General features: G+C 45.1%; 2 protein-coding genes across 6 annotated transcripts; both read left to right on the top strand.

The window, feature by feature from the left end:
• Window positions 1-64: 64 nt before the first annotated feature.
• On the top strand, window positions 65-13,885 carry fsd1l (fibronectin type III and SPRY domain containing 1-like). Of its 4 annotated transcripts, none has more exons than XM_067258473.1 (14): window positions 65-194; window positions 3,615-3,710; window positions 3,816-3,947; window positions 4,959-5,060; window positions 5,702-5,724; window positions 6,197-6,318; window positions 8,364-8,573; window positions 8,685-8,783; window positions 9,189-9,318; window positions 9,823-9,855; window positions 11,427-11,524; window positions 11,760-12,011; window positions 12,356-12,444; window positions 12,899-13,885. In XM_067258473.1, exons 1-14 carry the CDS (start codon window positions 180-182, stop codon window positions 13,019-13,021), a joined length of 1,524 nt encoding a protein of 507 aa, XP_067114574.1. In that variant the 5' UTR covers window positions 65-179; the 3' UTR covers window positions 13,022-13,885. The 4 variants fall into 4 exon arrangements, with proteins under 4 accessions (XP_067114574.1, XP_067114575.1, XP_067114577.1 ...); XM_067258475.1 differs by lacking the exon at window positions 65-194 and adding an exon at window positions 1,995-2,050; XM_067258474.1 differs by lacking the exon at window positions 9,823-9,855.
• Window positions 13,886-14,632: 747 nt separating this feature from the next.
• On the top strand, window positions 14,633-18,260 carry fktn (fukutin). 2 transcript variants are annotated; one of them, XM_067257896.1, is made up of 10 exons: window positions 14,633-14,704; window positions 14,953-15,146; window positions 15,339-15,395; window positions 15,524-15,724; window positions 15,817-16,094; window positions 16,184-16,316; window positions 16,436-16,565; window positions 16,976-17,109; window positions 17,303-17,427; window positions 17,660-18,260. In XM_067257896.1, exons 2-10 carry the CDS (start codon window positions 15,045-15,047, stop codon window positions 17,871-17,873), a joined length of 1,374 nt encoding a protein of 457 aa, XP_067113997.1. In that variant the 5' UTR covers window positions 14,633-14,704; window positions 14,953-15,044; the 3' UTR covers window positions 17,874-18,260. The 2 variants fall into 2 exon arrangements, with proteins under 2 accessions (XP_067113997.1, XP_067113996.1); XM_067257895.1 differs by having other exon boundaries at window positions 14,650-15,146.
• The last annotated feature ends 290 nt before the right edge of the window (window positions 18,261-18,550 follow it).

Below are 18,550 nucleotides of genomic sequence, written 5' to 3'. Positions count from 1 at the left end.
GCAAATCGCATCGTGTTTGTTCTTCCAGTCCGCCTCGCACATTTCTGAGGGGCACAGGGAAGAACCATTGCGCATGTTTGTTATGCTCCGCTATCCGTTGGTGTAATCGTCTTCCTCTGTGGGGAAACTTGGCCTGCCTATGAATTGGATTTGATTACATTTGTGTTTCTGTCCTCGGTATGGACTCTCAAAAAGTAAGTGCATTCGGTGTATCTATCTCGAAATGATATGGATTGTCATCACTCCTCCGTCGACCCAAGCAATGGGAAGAGTAGTGCATTAAAGCTTGCAATATTGTATCGAGCTTGAAAGCGGTTCCATTCGTCAAGTCAGTTGCTTGTAGTTTCGTCTGGCGATTGTAATATTATTCAGGGAATATTTACCCAAACGGTGTGCCATTTGTTTATGATTATTGTGCTTACTTCAGATTATCTGGTTGTGAGATTGAAGCGGAAGAAAGACTGCCTTGTCCCTCTCCGTTGCACCTGCCTCGCCACACAAAATGTAACCAGTGGAATTGTGCCTAGATAATACCCTTCACTAACGAAATTGTGATAATGACCTGTCATACAAATACATGATATTCAGATACAGTAATGCTTTGACTAGTAGGCTACAGACACTTAAGGCTACTGTTTGTTATGCCAGCAGGTGTCAAGTGTCCTTCAGCCAGTTCATACTGCCACTATTTATCATTAAATATAATTTGTTGTGGCTTTCAAACAGTTTATTGGTGTTCAAAATGTCTCGAAAGCTAAAACGACACACAACAACCTCATGAAGAAGCAGCAGATTCGAGAAGAAACAGTTTATTTAGCTGCCTTTTGTTATCACAGTTTCTTAGTTTCTTCAAACACAGCTCTATTCTCCACAAGCATTTCTTGTAACTCGTTCACTGGATACAAAGGCTCAACAGGGGAAGAATCTGCAGCTGTGCTTTCTGTTAAAAACAAATTATATTTACCAAACATCAGAGAGAGAAGGAGGTCATTCTTCAATGGCACAAGCCTATTCACTGTTAAAGGAGTGACATCATCCCGAAAGACGAGCCAATGACACCCAAGTTGTGAAACCAGAAGGGAGAGGAGAGTTAGAATATGTTAGAGGCTCAGACAGACAGCAGCATGTGTGCATTACACTCCATTTCCTGATTAATCTGATGAGCCTCTTCGACTTAAGTGTCACTTTCTCAAGGGCAATTTCAAGAGATGACCAACAGAACGAGTTAGCTGATCTGTTTCCCATGCTACACAACGTCAAGTACCCCCCCCCCCCCCCAACATGGGAGATAACATCGACCAGGCCTACACTTACATTTTTGACATTTGCATGGATACTATTTTAATGTGGAGTATTTGGGTGATCGGACAGCTACGGAAATAGAATCGTGGGCCAGGCTAGCCTTTCGTTTGTGTAGTCACTGCTTGTGTTCATAAACTCTTTCTCCATGGTTACAGTATCCAGCAGAAGTAGTTGCCCACCAGCCACGGTGTTAGAAAGGTTGGCTTTGCAGGACGAGGGAACATGCCAAAGTTTTAAAACAACATTTGAAAGTCAGAAAATTCCTGTTCAATAATGTAATTGATGCATCAAAAGAGCTTCCACTGACCACGTCCAGAGAGGACTCGGCGTTGGCTCAGTAATTGGCTACTGAGAATAGTACTGTAGGCCTTAAGTCTTGTAAAACTCCTCCCTTACTTGCGTACAGGGGCATGTGCAAGCCGCTGTGCCACATCACGCATGTTATGTAACCTGGTTAATCTCAGTGGAGATTGCTTTCCAATTAGCATTCGGTTGGTTCGCCGAAGCGAACGCGGCATGACTGTGTTTCAATATGACGGCTGTCATATTTGGAGGACCCGTCCTACATGCGCTTTACATCTTAACGTCAACTTTGCTTTTGTCCACAGCTTCCCTTAGAGTGAGGGTATGGAGGATCTAACTGCGAAAGAGGAAGATCAGCTCGTATTAAACGGGCCCCTCGCTCGGGCTGTAAATGAACATTAGAAGTGATGTGTGAACGGTAGCTTTACGGTCAGCCCATCTGAGGGTAAAGAGTGAAATATGAAGGATGATGATGATGTTGTTGTGTTGTCCTGCAGCTTAAAATAGAAGTGCAGCTTAATCCTTCAAATCTGCCTAATCATCTGCTGCATGCATGCATGAAGCCCACGGGACATCAGATGTATAGGGTTAGGTCGGTCCATGATCACATGACATAGTGGACTGATAGACATGACATAGAGCCCCCCGTATGCACAACAAGACACATGCCTTGGTCTGTAGGTGGGCACCGATGCCTGCATGAATAATGCACACACTTTACTGTGAGTGCAAACTGTATACTCATGGCTCAACATGTGCGAGGCTAATTAACCTAGATTAGGTGAGGCCACACCCCTTCATGTTGAGTAGGTCTACCGGTTTTTGTAGCGGAGATATCCGATAGGTCCAGACTGAGGGCTCAGTGGCCTCAGCTCATAGTCCTGTTGTCCTGATGTCTTTGTGCGCCCCCCCCCCCCTTCTCCCCTCACCTCCCACAATCTTTTCAGGCTGTTTTAGTTTTCCCAACAGCCATATTGAAAATAGGTTTCGCGCGACAGTGAAGAGTCATCTCTCTATCACCAACTCCCACGCTCGCTATCTGTCTCTCTCTTTCTGTGCATCTCTTTCTCTCGGTTCCTTCCTCGGTTTCTCTGTCTCTCTGTGTCTGTCGTCCTGTGTGCTACCATGTCGTCTGTGATGGCACAGCAACCACAGATGACAGGGCAGGATGCCAAGCTCTCGTCTTGACCCCCAGAGACAGTAGTAACCACAGCAGAGCCCGTTACATTCCGAACAGAGCAGTTGTGAAGTTTCAGCATCAGTTCTTATATAGGCCAGCATTCAGAGCAGGCCTTGAAGGGGTGATGATGCCATGGCGATGTTGCTCGACTGAAAGAGAAATCATGAAATGACTCGGAACCCAATGGAATTGGGTCAGAAATGACAAAAATGCCTTGTGTGTGCCAGCCGACATAGACTATCTTTGTCAAAACTCAACAGCAAAAAAAATTTGCCTCCACACACACCCCTAAGAATAGCCATGTCTAGAGCAAGTGGACCTATCGCTACCAGGTGTCGAGTTGCTGTCACTGGCAGCCACTCAGGAAACGCTAGGAATAAAGTTCTCCATGTCACGTCTGGCTGTTGAAACTGGCGTGTCTTTGAATCTCGTCAGATATCTCGATCTGATATCTAGTCTCTCATTCCTTAAATCTAGGATCTTGTTTTGGTTTTGTGATGCTGTGTAGTGATCCCCCCCCCCCTTCTGCACCAAATGTGCTCTGGTTCTTTATTAGCACCTAATAAGGATAATTACACTGGACTGTTGACAGAAATCAAGTAACACATTTTGTAGAGAGGTTTTCGATGGTAGAGGGCTTTTTTTTTTATTGAGCTTGGATCAGGGTGAAAGACAACACATTCTACTTTTAACTCTGCAAATCATGAATGAACTACTTACATAAAAACACTTTCCTGAACAGTCTCCTGAAGTACATCTGTCACTGTCAGAATTGTGGTTGTTATTGTTATGACCAAGATTGTTGTATACTTTTTTCTCTTTTTTACAGGAGGCCCTACAAAGGATAATCACCACATTGGCAAATAAAAATGAGGAGCTCCACAATTTCATGGAAACATTAAATCACTCCCTGGCTGGTCTCCAGGTAGGACATTATCCAGTGGCACTTAACAGTATCGCAGAAAAAGCCCTAATTCTGCAAGCCATGATTGGAAGCATCCTAAACCTTCGACATTTTTGCTTGTGGCAGGTCAATTCCAACCAAGTGGTATCGGACCTCGAAGAGGAATTTGACACACTATTCGCCATCCTGGATGAGATGAAAGAGAGCATGACCAACACCATAAAGCAGGAAGCGGCCAGGAAGTCACATGAACTCCAGGTAGCGTAGCAGGAGACTAGTGGGTAGACATGTTGATATGGTTGTTGTTGCAGTGCTTGCCGGTTCACCACTTGCAGCCTGGGAATCTGTGATGTCATCGTGCTGTTATGGCAGTTCTCTGGCCAACTTACTAAGTCCACTGAGCAGGAACAAAAAGTGTTTGAAATTAGCCCCAGATAAGAGATAACCCATTCTCTGTGGAAGCTATGGCATTCCATTTCCCATCTCCCAGCAACTTCAGCCAGCTCACGTTATCTGATAACTGCCAGCTACAGTTACTGTTTCAAATCTCAAGTCCTCTTGCGGTTCAATGAGGTAAGGATTAGTACACAATGACATTTCTATACCAATAGCTTTCCAACACACATTTGAAATGTTTTTTTTTTTTTTGCTTGAGCTCATCCTTTTCCAAAGTCATTTGGGTACGCCTCATGTCATGTGTTTTCCTAGCAGATGCTTCACAAACATGTCTGTACCAGGATCAGGCGTTTTTCTCTGTGCTTTTCTTAGTCTTAGGCACCAGATAGGGAGTTTAGAATCGGATCCATGCGACGTTGGCTGTCCCCTAGGAGGGACACTGTTCTCTGAAAAGACTGTCCACTTCCATGAACTAGTGACTCAGCACAGGCTACAATGCAAGCAGTCCGCCAGGCCTGGTCCATATATATATATATATAACTTTATTTGCAGACACAAGGTTCAGATAGAAAAGTACACATAACATGTATACACATAATAAACTGGACTGAGATTCTAATGACCTTCTAGAGTAGGTTGGATGAGACTCAGTGTTTAAGATGGTCATGTTGAAACCTGGTGGATATCTAATGTACAAGTCTGCTTTTTAAAGGAAAAAATAAAACATTACAATTCAGTCCATCGCCCTTCACGTTCAAGTTTGACTGTTTTGCATGACGTGTGGTGATTCGATTCGATTGAATCGAACAGGTTTACCACGTCAACAGGGAAAGGTGGTAACAGAACCCCCTCCTTGTCTTGTGTCCCCCCCAGAATCAACACTCGCAGAGCACCAGTGCCCTGGAGAGCGCCGAGGAGTTGCTGGAGTTTGCCAACAACGCCCTGCATATCAAAGACGAGGAGGAGTTTGCCAAGGTAAGCACTTCTGCTCTGGGCTGTGCTAACTGGAGCAGCGCCTCTCTTTGGTGGCCAAGCCATGAGATAAGGAAACGGTTTGGATCTCATATCTTTTGATTGCGGTGTCGTGGAGGAAAGGTCAACATTGATTGGTTGGTCAACAATGCGATTCGACTGTGGAAGGCAGCTCCTGATCTTTCCACCCAAGGCAACACGGGTGAAACTGACAGAGTGTAGTTCTGAGAACTACAAAGTTGTTGTTGCTGCAAGGTTATGGTACCATAAACTTTTCAAATTATTTAATAAAATATGCATTTTATGTTAACAATACTTTCTATAATTGTTATAAGGCAATGTGCGTAATACTTCTGAATGGCAGCCCAAGCAAATTCTAATAGGATGTTATAAACTCTGCATGTCAACAACTATCTCATTGTTGTTGATCACTAATACCTTCCCCATCTTCCCAATCTCTCTGGGCGTGCGTGTGTGTGTGCGTGTGTGTGTGTGCGTGCGTGCGGGCGTGCGATTCAGCCACTAAACAGCTTCATGCCAACCCCCACCTGCATGGCTGTACTAACGGTTTCCTATTCTTCTTTCTCCTCCTTATCCTCCTCTTCCTCCTCCTCTTTCTCCTCCTCCTCCCCACCCCTCCAAAGGCTGCCAAGCAGATCAAAGATAGGTACGGTATACCTTTCCCATCTCGCTACCTTGAGAGGCTGTGTGCACATCAGTTGTTTACACATTTTTCTTTTGGGTGCAGTCTCTTTTTTGTGATCGTTACTGTCCTGTAGTTATGCATGTCGTTGATTTGTACAGTAAAGAAACTTGTGCGGGACTAGACAATGAGTAAAGTGTGCCTTATGATGTTCCCGTCAAAAAACAACATTTAACCTAGTTATAGTCCATTTTGTTTTTGAGAATTTTCCATAGAGACTGTATTTACTTACTAGATGTTTCTTCGTGTAGCCTAGTTGTAGGCATAGTCTGTGTGGATTTGTTGTGATTTTCCTCCTGCTTGATTACCATTGTTTGTGGGAACGTGCCTGGGAGTCTCATAGAATGCATGCTGGGTAGTGTAGGCAGCTCAGCGCATGTGCGTGTGGTCCAGTGTAACCCTGTAGGAGGTCTAACTAGGCTGATCTCTCCTCCAGGGTGACCATGGCCCCTGCCTTCCGCCTGACCATGAAGCCCAAGGCCACAGACAGCATGACCCACCTGATGGTTGACTTCTCCCAGGAGAGGCTGTTTCTGCAGGACCTCCAGTTTCTGCCCGGTACAGATGCACCCAGACCCCAAAGCACAAACGTCCACGGCTCCATTCTCTTGAGCCACTCGCGTAGATCTATAAAGGGTTTGATAGGGTCGCGGTGGAGCTTCGGGAGGAATCTTCCTGCCGATTGGCCTCTGCGCTCCTCGGTCGCGTCCAATCAGTGGTGGCACAGAACGGTTCTGAGTGGGACTCTCTCTGACAGAGCTCCGTGTCTGGAGAGGGTATTCTGTCAGCTGTCACTCACAGTCAGGAACAAGGGAGGAACGGAGGAACCGATTGTTCATTTGTCCATGCTGAAGAACTACATTGACCACACACGGTTATAAGGCCCAAACCACAAATCCTAACCTTTTCCTCAGAAGCAATGCTGTACCAGTGGGTTCACAGAGACTGGACATCAGTCATCAAAGGTGCTCATTGCATTCCATCAGAATGCTGAGCTTTAATGTCGGAGGCACAAAGCCAAATTATAATCTAACGTGTTGTGAATGTCCGCTCCATTGGATTTGTGGGGGATTTCTTTTTGTTCAGGCTAATATGAGGAGTCGTGCATATTCCTACCCAGACCCCCTCCCCCAGTGTTGTGTCATAGACGGTCCCAGAGGCTCTTTGCTAGCACAGGACCGCAGATGCCTTGAGCTGGGCACTCAACAAAAGCTAAAAATAACCTGTATAAGAACAAAGTCTTCAGGACACGGACCTAAGTCCTTTGTCAGGTTAAAGTAGGGTTCTGCTTTAGGAAATACTGCGGTAAAGATATCGTCATAATCCTTTAAGCACTGGTGTCGTTACATTCCCAGTGTAGGTTTAGATTCTGGGTGAGGATTTACCTTAACGTGGCTCTGCGTCGTTCTGCTCGAAGAGCTGTGGGAGAAGAACGGTGTGTGTGTGTACATGTGTGCGTGTACATGTGTGTGTGTGTGTCTGTTCTACATAACGATGCAGTCTGTGACGGCACCGTGTTCTCTCTCTCTAGCTTGAAGCCAGTGGGTGTACGCACTGAGGCGTGTGAGCTGTGCTGAAGCCTCTGTCCTCTTGGAGTCTCCGAAATGTCGAGAGAAACAGTAGAATATCAAGCTAGTCAGACCAGACTAACTGTGTTCCTGTGGCAGTGCAGTTCGGTCGAATACTGAGCGACCTCTCTGGGTTTTCCAGGACAACGTTGTGGCTGAACAAATATAGAATGAAGGACTTAGCCCTGACCTTACTCACCTTAAGACAATATATTGTTGGATGGATTTGAGTTACAGCTCGTTATACGAGAAGGGTGACAGCTGATTGTATTTGTCTTTTTTAAGGATTTGGATTCACTTTGGCAATGATTATATAAGGCCACCCTGGCAAAACCTATACTACGTTCTGTGGACATTCAAGTCAATTTGATTCGTATTGCTCTTTTTCCCAGCAATGTCACAGAGGGCTTCACACATGCGCATAGAACTCCACCTACATCTCAAAGATTCCGTGTTTTTGATGGGGGTGTTGGAGGATGTGGCCCCTCGGCCGTCCGAGGGCCTCCCGGGGACGCTGAAATACAAAGGGGCCTCCGAGGCCTTTCATCAGCCAAACACTAGGGCGGTTCACTGGCTTCATCGCCTTGGCAACTGCTACTCAAGTAGTCCCAACGCTCATGAAGAAGAGGCTGATGTTCATTGTTTACTTTTGGAACGGGAGGGTGGAAGAAGGGATTTGTGGGGATGTGGAAACTTGAGGAAGTGAGTTCAGGAGTGCGTTTGCGGGACAGCTAAAGTCTTGAGTGCTTTAACGGTTCGTTGTCAAACGTTTTGTGTGTAACATTTCCGGAAGGCTGCTGTTTGTGATCTAAAGGATTATCAATGGTTGCGCAGTCACCCACAACACCGCAACATACCACCTGCTACACAGTTATGTTTCCACTGTCATATTAATAAGACATATGTCACACATGCTTTTTATACTCTCTGCCCTTCTGCTTTCTCTCCTGACCAACCATTCCCCCCCTCCCTTTGTCAAAAACAAGTTTTTCGATGCAGCCGTTTCTAGAAATAACTCCCTTTTACTCCCTCCAGTCCCTCGAGCTCCAGAATTGGACGCCCAGGACTGCCAGGTGTCAGACAACACCGTCTCGGTGGCCTGGAGAATGCCGGTGGAGGACAGCAAGATCGACCACTTCATCCTGGAGTACCGGAAGACCAGCCACGAGGGGCTTCCTCGCGTCAAAGACGAGCACTGCTGGGAGGTGGTGGACAACATCAAGTCCACAGAGTACACCTTGCCAGGTATCTGAAGACTCGTCCTCCTGAACGTGTGCTACGCTGATTTTGAGCTTGTTCAGGTGTGTCTGGAACGTAACGTTTCTAACCAGATGTTTGAATTGCTCATCCCCCCAGATTTGAAGTTCGACTCCAAGTACATGAACTTCCGGGTACGAGCATGTAACAAAGCAGCCGCAGGGGAATACTCGGATCCCGTCACTTTAGAAACCAAAGGTAAATGTGTCACATGAGGACTTTGAATTATAGTTATATAGTGGGAGTCAGGTGGCTGAGCGGTTAGGGAATTGGGCTAGTAATCAGAAGGTTGCCAGTTCGATTCCCAGCTGTGCCAAATGACGTTGTGTCCTTGGGCAAGGCACTTCACCCTACTTGCCTCGGGGGAATGTCCCTGTACTTACTGTAAGTCGCTCTGGATAAGAGCGTCTGCTAAATGTAAATGTTATGTAACCCTAACTCAACCAATGTGAAATTTTTGAAATATTACCGCCACGTCTATACATGATATACTATTGTATTATACACGATAATAAATAACATGCATGCATATATCGTCTCTGGAATGTATTTTTTGTTGATGTTGATGCTGTTATCAACCTGCTGCATCTCTCCCTCCACTAGCTTTCAACTTCGGTTTTGATTCCTCCTCATCCCACCTGAACTTGAAGGTGGACGACGGGAGTGTGGAGTGGGACCCCCAGGGAGGCAAGGGCCTGGAGAGCAAGGTCAAGGGCAAGGAGAACAAGGGCAGGTAGGCACTCAGGCATGGACCTCGTCTCAAAGTCCCAAGCTTCATGGACGTGTGATGATCTGAAGGAATTTCGACAGTTGTAATCCAAATGATTACACTCCGACTTGACCTCTGCCTGGCTTTGTGGTATTGCTACTGTATTGGTTTTACCTGTCCAATAAACTCAGTTCCTCCCAAACACTTGGGTTTTAAGAGTAGGGCTTTGGTTGAAAATTTGATTTGACATAGTAAGAACTCCTTGTCCAGAGGACGGACAGCTCAGTGTTTTCATGGATTTCTGAAAGGCTTTGTCTTTCCTGTGTTTCTGAGCAACAATTATCATTATTATTATTATTATTATTACCACCTGAGACAGAAAATATCAAAATACATTCCAGAAAATGCGTTTCAGTTTGGATTTTGCTCCCGACTGATAATGTTCCACAGCAAGGTTAAACCTCTTTGTGTGCCTGCCACTAAGAGGTTTTTGATTTTTAACCAGTTCCTTTCATTTGTTTTCGACAGTGCACATCTTACCAATCTGAAGAACATGTCAAGGTGATCCTGTGCCCCTTAGTCTCAGGGTGTAGTTTAACTTTAGGCATTAGGTAGACGGTGCCTAGAGTTACGTTGTCTCCAACAGACGCTTAAGCTGTTCCAGTCATCAAGTCTTGTCCGGGTCATTGTATGTTACACTTCGCAGACCTTTTCAGCAAATACAAATTTGTATTTGTATTGTGTCTGAGTGTGGAACTCCCTGAACATGACTTGATATTGAGATGTAGTTTGGTTTCTGTGTGTGACTGGTGTTACAGTAGTTATTTACCGATGGAGACGTTTCTTTCGGAACCACCCAACAACAACGAAGATTTGGTCCGAAAAGATGACATGCTTGGACGAAGCATGCACAAAAAAAAACTCCATCTGTAACTGACCCCTGTCCTAATTCTTTCTCTCTCTTAAAGGATTTATTCCTCTTTTTTTCTTCTTTCCCTTTCTAAGAAATGGTGACAAAGATATCCTTAATTGTAGATGAAATATCGCTTTAGATATTATAGTGTACCAGCATGTAATTTGTTTTTTTTTCACTAATCTTTCCTTGCTTTCAAAACAATTTTTCTTGGTGAGTAAAAATTCAGTCGACAAAACGATAGTTAGAATGATCCATGCCTGTCCATTCACTCATTCACATTCACTTCCACTTACTCGACACATCAATTTTTGTCATTCACAAGGCTTACTCATATCAAAAACACTACTATATCCTAGACACCCTACCCGACAAAAACAATTCAGGGAGATAGCACCACCACCACTAGCCCCCTCTCCTCCAAGAGTCTGTCACTAGCCCTCGCTTGCTTGCTCGCTCTGAAAAATAAATTCATTTCTGGGATATAGTATATCATTTGCGGGAGACTCCCAGAAGTTCTGGGAGGGATGGGATGTCTGCAGACTACCTAGACCTGACCAAGCCTAATGTGTATAAGGCCATCCTATTGGTTGAGTCCCATGGCTTGGAACATCACTTGCCAGCTATTCCAATCTCCCTGTATACCGTACATCCATACAGCACGTTGTGCCTTTGGGCTGATGTGTGTGTGTGCTGGGATACAGTCTCCATCTCTCCACAGCTGATGCCATACTGCTGGCCCACATCCCCTTGAGAAAGCAACCATTTCCTTGGTTAACCATTCTGTCTCCTGGGAGACCTGGGAGGACACAGTTAATGTGTTTGGTTTCTGTCCGCAAACTGAAGAGACTTCCTAGTCCTGTGCAGAGGCCTTTAGAACAGATTCTTTGAGTTTTGGTTCATGTCAGGTGTAGCCTAGTACCTTCAACAAGATAAGTCTAAGCAAAACAGAGAGGAATATGTTCAGTTTGTTACCATTTCTTCTTCATTGGCTTCTCTATCACTCTGTGTCTGGCACTAATTTTCCGTGAGCTTTCCTACAGACTTTTTGACTTTCTATCGCTGAGTTAATTGCACCATTCGGCCATTTTGCATTGCATTTGCATTCTGTCATCAATAGCACCCGTGGCATCTGTTGTGTGCTTCTAACCTGGGCCTCCCCATGCAGCCATGCATCTGTTCTGTTGGATGGTGAGCATGTGTGTCCTGTCCTTTCCAGAAGTGGAACTCCGTCTCCCAAGAGAACGTCAGTGACACGTTCTCCGGCCCTGAGGGGCGGCAGAGATCGCTTCACAGGAGAGTCCTACACTGTATTAGGTAAATACTACCACCCCACACCCACACACACAGACACACAAAGACACACACAACTAACTTAGTATGCAAACGTCTAATTTGACTAAAATAACACATGAACCTGTCTGAAGAATACCACACCCAAAATGTCTTGACTCATGACTAACCTGCTGTTTCTGTAGCTATGTACACTATCTATGTTTCACACTGTGTTGACAGCAGCGATAACTGTATACCCCCCCACACCCTGTCCTAGGTGACACCGGCATGGACTGTGGTCAGCACTACTGGGAAGTCAAGGCCCTCAAGGACTGCAAGTCCTATAGCGTGGGCCTGGCGTACAGGAACCTGGGCAAGTTCGACCAGCTGGGGAAGACCAACACCACGTGGTGTCTCCACGTCAACAACTGGCTGCAGACCTCCTTCGCCGCCAAGCACAACAACAAGGCCAAGAGCTTGGAAGTCCCCGTTCCAGAGCGCGTCGGAGTCTACTGCGACATGGACAGCGGTGGGTTCGCCATTCGAGATAAGGCTCTCTTGCCCGGTGGTCTGCTAGTCTTAAGAGCCTACCGACCACTGTAGGCCCGAAACTTGGCGTAGTGGTGTGTTTTACAGGGAATACTATAGCCCTCGGGTGACTGGGAGGCCTGGAGCATTGTCAGGTCATTGGATCTCGGCATCTCCGATGACAGTCATTACCATCCCCCAAGAAATTACTGGAGAGGGGAACTAACCAGGCTTTGCTTGAACTCTGCGGATCAAATGGCACTCTTTTCATCTCTGTCTTTACATTGATAATGATGAAGCAGTCGCATTGTCCTGAACTTTTGTGTGATCTCTTTCTGTCCACAGGACAACTCTCCTTTTACAATGCCGAAACGAAACAGTTGGTCCACACTTTTAAGGCCAGGTTTAGTCAACCTGTTGTACCTGCCTTCATGGTAAGTTGTCATACGGCTTTCGTGACTCACCCTTTTACTTATACTTAACGTGTACGATATAAACTCGCTCATTTTTATAAAGTCTATTTTGGAGATAAAACATGAGACAAACTATTAGAATGCGTATCTGTTTACGTTGACTGCAAACAAGTTGTCAGAGGCGGCGTGAACAGGTGAAGCATCGAAGTAGTGTCCTGTAATCAGGGAACATGGCCTCCCACAGGAACCATGTTCACTGTGCGTCCAGTGACGATGCCTGTTCGTGACAGCAGCGTTGCTGTAATCTCCTCACCCTGGAAGACCTGCCATCTCAACTGCTTTATGTGTTTACAGCTCAAGGCCACAGGTCTCAGGTTAATCACCTGGAATTGCCAAACACGGGTTTTCTCTTTAGTCAGGTGTCATATTCTTGCCCTTTGTGTTTGTGTGTTTTTTTTCTTTTTTTCTTTTAAAGGTGTGGTGTGGAGGGCTGAGCCTATCCACTGGCCTACAGGTCCCCAGTGCAATTAAGAGCCTCCAGAAAACCGAGAACGGTTTAGGAGGTTCAAACAGCAGCCTCAACAGCATGCCCCAGTAGCCTACGGCCATCGACGAACTCGCTTCCTGCTTCCCCCCGTGCAAGTACCGACCCTCTCCGGTCTGCCTACCACGACCGCGGCTCGGCGTGACGCCGGGGGAAACTCCACCGTGTGAGGCACTAAACCGTGGATCCCAACGAAAAACGAGACTCCAGCTCTTAGAGGAACGAACGCCCCTTTCAATTTCATATCAGGAATGCTAGTCGCTTTATCAGGGATAAGATGAGTAGATGAGTGCGCTTTTCCTTCCTTGTTTTAGTTTGAATGCCGACTTTTGTATCTGTCTCTGGAGTGGGTGTGTTTTGCCATGAAACACTATGTAAATTACCAGCTGGCAATTGTATAAACATGTTTGTGTGTGTGTGTGTGTGCGTGCGCGCCTTTTTATGTGTATTGCCGCCGTATGTGTATGACTAGCGTGAATGGCTCATACTTCCCCTTTAATTGACGGATTTTGTTCAAACGTTCTATCTCAGTATGCTACTGAACGTACGTTTTTGGAGCAAAACTGCAGGTTTACGCTGAAGTAGGCTTACTTAAATGACAGAGGACTTTTGCACAGTATACTGTATGATATTTAGTGCTGCTTTTGATGCACCCCTTTCTTATAGTTTTTCATATGTTCTGCCTCTAACTCTGCATGTTAGACTAGGCTAGGACTGACGAATCATGTGACCCTGGATGTCTGACCCGTTTGATCTGTGATTATTAAATATTGTGTCATCTTATTCATGTCTGCTCTTGAGGTTATGCCCTTAAACCATTAATATATCAATATATTAGGAACTGGTACAGCTTTACACAGCTAACTGTGGTGACAAGAATCTGTTTGAAAGAAATGTCATTAAAAACCACCAAAGATTTTCCTTTTGTTATGATATATATTTTTAAAACAAGGGAAATACTGTGTATCTTCTGCCACCTGCTGTCCAGATGATACGTTTGCAAAAGTATGGAATGCAAATGGTCATGCTTATTTTTCGCTTCAAGGTTTTAATGCCTGATTTAGTCATACAATTTAATTTCAATAGTTTTATTTGGTATGTTACTTCCGTATGTTCACAGTAGTCTGTTTGTCATTAACCTTTAGTTAAGTAAGTACCAAGCAATACGGGTTTATCTAATTTACCTTAAATGTGGGCTTAATTGTCTCTTCTTCTTTTTTCCATTTTCTACCGTTTCCATGCTGCTGTAACCTGTGTTGGGCCATTAAGAAAATGTCTGTGTCCTTTTGTCGATATGGGCCAATCTCTTGTTCATAAATCTTTTTTTTTTTTTGTGAGACTTCCTCTGCGTGACTTCTCATAATATGATACATATTATGTATTATAATATAAACATTATGTTCTGATAATCAGTGAAAATAAACCTGTTCATCCATACTTTTTTGGTAGTCATTGTCAAATCAACCCCATCAGCCTTCTAGGTTTACAAAATTAAATCGTATTAATAATTTGTAACTGTTTTACTGAACACAAAACATGAAAACATTTAATGAAAATAAAAATGCATATTTCACCCTCCAATCCAGCAGGTGACGTTGGATAGCTTTCGTGCTAGGTTTTTCCTGTGTCGGTCATGCGCGTTGGTTCCTTGACGCCCCCTGCAGCAGTGTGTTTTGTTTTTAGAAGATACTAATGGAACTGATGGAAATTCATGTAACATTCTTTAATTTATCTCAAGTATGCTTTTTACGGATTATTGGTCACCTACGTGAATGTAGCGGTTGATATCTCTCAAGATGGCGTTTTCATAAATGTTCTATCGCGTAACCCAGTAGCAAAGCAATCTTATTTGCTTACTAGCAATTGGCCTGTTTTACCTATAATTGTCTTAATTCATTTTCCCTAGTTAGAATAGTTGAAAGCGTGGACGTCACTTTGTTTAAACGGAGGGGACATTTATTTTGTAATCTACACCTTTTCTCCAGCCAGAGTTCTAATCAAATTAACATGGTTAGTGCTGGTCCATCTGACCAGCACCATCAATACGAAGATCAAGGAAAGCGACAAAGCAGAACTAATGCCTCGACTGAACAGAACACTGGTGCTTGTCCTTCTCATTGCAGCCAGTTCGGTATTCCTTTTATTCCAACTCTATTATTACAGGCAGTATGTTTCTAAGGTGAGTTAACGACACGGATGACATAAGCCCTTTGTAACGATTTGTTCCAGTCAGTAGCATAGTCACACATAGCACCTGTATTCACTGTTTGACAGACATCCGGTATGAAACACTTACATTATAACTAAACAATATGTGCCTTTGCACAATCCCAACAGTCAAAATTATTGCTGAATTTTTTCTCTCTTCTAGAGTGGTCCACACATCCTAAGTCGGAGTGGTCATCTATCAGCAAATGATGTCCAATGGGTAAGTATTTTGTGCAGGTTATTTTTGAGTCAATTAAGTCTATATTGTCTAAATTCAAACAGTCCAAAAAACGCAAAATGCTGACATTATTGCTCTGTAATGTGGGGTATGGTGATCCCTGATCACAGCAGGTGGTGAAAAAGTTCCTGGCCCTGGTGAACAAATACAACATGCCAGTGTTCCTGACCGACATAGCCGGCCTGGCTCTCCTCTCCCAGGACTCCATGCTGCTGAAGGACAGCCTGGTCAGAGAGCCCCACTGCACCTTCCTCTGCACCGGCCGAGAGTTCACCACCTTCGCCTTGTTCAGCAACCTCTGGAAGTATGATGTAAGCAGGCGCATCCTATGCATGTAATGTACTGTTTCGTATTTGAGGCGCCTGGGAAATGTGGGGAATAAGACGTTTGGTTTTGTGAGCAGCCTGGTTTGGTGGCGGCAGCCGAGGAGCGAGGATTCGATCTGCTGGAGGTGCGAGGGAAGGACCCTCGCCTCGTCAGCATGGAAGACCTGTCGGGAAACGAGATCCCCCTCCACTTCCTGTTCCACTTCCAGGGCCATGTGATCCACGTTGTGGTCCTGTACGAGCGCAGCGGGAACTACCTGTGGCACGGCCCGCTGCGGCTCAAACCCAACATGGACCGGACGCTCGCCCCGTTCAGGAAGCTCGACTATGGCCGCCACGCAGGAGCCTACGACAGGTAGATATCCCAGTCAAGACACAAAATGGCTGACTCCGCTGCAGGTTACTGAGGGGAAAAAAACATCCCTGGGTGGCTTTGTGTTCCAGGCCGGAGCTGGTGCTGACTGCTTTGGACGGGCTTGACGTGCGGATACCGCGGAACATCTCCCGTTTCCTGAGAGAGCACTCCCAGGCCCGCTTCCTGGAGTGCAGGTACAGGGAGTCTCGCGCCTTCTTTCAGGTTGGACCCCTCCCCTTCTCTATTCTCTCAACCACTCGATTTCTAGATCATTCTCTCTCTCTCTCAATTATCTTCATCTGGACTCCATGCCTAAACGTTTCTTCCTGCTGGTTGACCAGATGTACCCAGACGACACATCTCCAGAAGCCATGGACTTCAGGATGAAGGCCAAGAGCCTCCTGTATCTGGCAGCCAGGACCCTCACTGCCCTGGGGGTGCCATTCTGGCTGAGTAGTGGCACTTGCCTGGGTAGGAGAACCATTTGCATGTACCCACAGAAGTGCATTGAGACACCAACGCTAGCGTCATATACACTAACTGTATCTGCACTGTATCGGTGTCTTGTGAATGATGTGTATCCCAATTTCTAGACAAAATCCTTACTGGGATTACGGGTGCAGGGGGGGGGGGGGGGGGGAAGCAACATTAACAATGATAATGATTTGTTCATTTAGCAGATGCTTTCATCAAAAATTGTTTTACAAAGGGGGGATTTAAACTTGCAACATCTTGATCTGCAGTTAAATGCTCTATACACTAGCTAAACCTAACACCCCAATATTCACACATTGTTTAGATTCTTCTGACTTCCAATAGGTTTCCTCGGTTGGCTGTCTAATGGCTAATTGGCTAATCACAATGTGACTTCCCCCTTACAGGCTGGTTTCGACAGTGCAATATTATTCCCTACAGCAAGGATGTGGATCTGGGAATCTGGATCAAAGACTACAGATATGATATCACCTCAGCATTTCAAAAGGCTGGGCTTCCATTAAAGCACAAATTTGGAAAGGTAAAGTGCATTTCTATTAACCAACATTGACTGGTAATGAGGGATGATGAAGAATTACACCTTTTTTTACTCTCTCTCTTTATCTCCCTCCTCTCTTTTCTTCTTTTGTTTCTCCCCACCCCTTCTCTTTCTTCTCTTTCCCTCCTCTCTCTCACCCCTCTTCTTTTCTACTGTCTCCTTACTCTTTCACAAGGTCGAAGACAGTCTAGAACTCTCTTTCCAGGGCCTGGATGTTAAACTGGACATTTTCTTCTTCTATGAGGAGGGAGACATCATGTGGAATGGAGGAACCCAGGCAAAGAGTGGCAAAAAGTTCAAGTAACTATCACCCTCTCTTTTAGATGGCGTCTCTATTTCCTGCTTAGTGATTGAGTCGCCTCGCAGGCCACCAACTTAAGATGTTTAAGAAGTCTGTTTGAGGGAGTCAGATGGCTGAGCGGTTAGGCTGACTAAATGTAAATGACAGGCCTACGAGGCAGCTTTCGTACAGTGTCGTTTGTCTGTTATTCAACATGTAGAGATGATAGCAAATATGCCCTCCTTCTGCTAGGTACGTTTTCCCAAAGTTCAGCCTCTGCTGGGCAGAGCTGATGGAGCTCCGAGTCCGTGTCCCCTGTGAGACTCTGGACTACGTGTTAGCCAACTACGGGGCCAGCTGGAACACGCCGGTCAAAACGTGGGACTGGAAGAGCTCTCCGGCCAACGTGCAGGAGAATGGGGTGTGGCCTGTGAGGGAATGGGATGATGTCATTCAGGTGTATTGAGCGACACACTCCCCAAGATTTCGAAAAAGACTTTGCTTCGTGAAGGCGCTGCCTGGACAGTTCAGACCACCTGTACTTGTGTCGCCACAGAACAGTCTCAATGTCTCAACAGTCTCAACACATCTGGGTCATACATGACATTGTGTGAATTCAATGTGAACTCATTTACAGCCTGTCTGCCTGTCATTTTATGGTTGGAAATGTGAAAATGTACATATAGATCCACTAGGTTGCGCCAAAGGGCTGTCACCTATTAGACTACTCACAGTTGATACCATGTGTGGAAGTACTCTTTTTCTTGTAACAAGCTAACCACTGACATTGACAAATGTGTGCTCATGTTTTGTTAACTGTATATTTATTACTGAATAAAAGCCATGCTTTTTACCGTGATGAAAATGACTTTTTACACATTTTTGCCTACACATTTCATTCAGATTCTCATACGATAATACTCCAATTTAGGTTTATTTGGTGGTCGTCAGAAACCATTATAACAAAACATAGCAAACATGTAAATGCTCTTACTGTCTCCATTTGGCTATCAAGATTTCAAAAAAGTTACTGCTTTCCTCCTTTGATTGTGATTTACAGGGATTGGTCATAAATATGGAGTTAAGATGATTGTTTTGTTGGAGACATTCAAGATATTTCCACAAAACAACTCTCTTCAACAA

Source organism: Osmerus mordax, chromosome 20 (assembly GCF_038355195.1).
Source record: "Osmerus mordax isolate fOsmMor3 chromosome 20, fOsmMor3.pri, whole genome shotgun sequence".
Classification (NCBI taxonomy): domain Eukaryota; kingdom Metazoa; phylum Chordata; class Actinopteri; order Osmeriformes; family Osmeridae; genus Osmerus; species Osmerus mordax.
This window is presented reverse-complemented; position numbering and strand designations above follow the sequence as displayed.

Excerpts from the sequence above, each read along its gene's own strand:
- fktn (XM_067257896.1), top strand. The coding sequence starts at position 15,045 with ATGCCTCGACTGAACAGAACACTGGTGCTTGTCCTTCTCATTGCAGCC. Across the intron at positions 16,566-16,975 it reads GAGTAGTGGCACTTGCCTGG|GCTGGTTTCGACAGTGCAAT; the intron begins GTAGGAGAACCA and ends TCCCCCTTACAG. Across the intron at positions 17,428-17,659 it reads AAGAGTGGCAAAAAGTTCAA|GTACGTTTTCCCAAAGTTCA; the intron begins GTAACTATCACC and ends TCCTTCTGCTAG.
- fsd1l (XM_067258473.1), top strand. Across the intron at positions 8,574-8,684 it reads CACAGAGTACACCTTGCCAG|ATTTGAAGTTCGACTCCAAG; the intron begins GTATCTGAAGAC and ends TCATCCCCCCAG. Across the intron at positions 9,856-11,426 it reads AATCTGAAGAACATGTCAAG|AAGTGGAACTCCGTCTCCCA; the intron begins GTGATCCTGTGC and ends TGTCCTTTCCAG.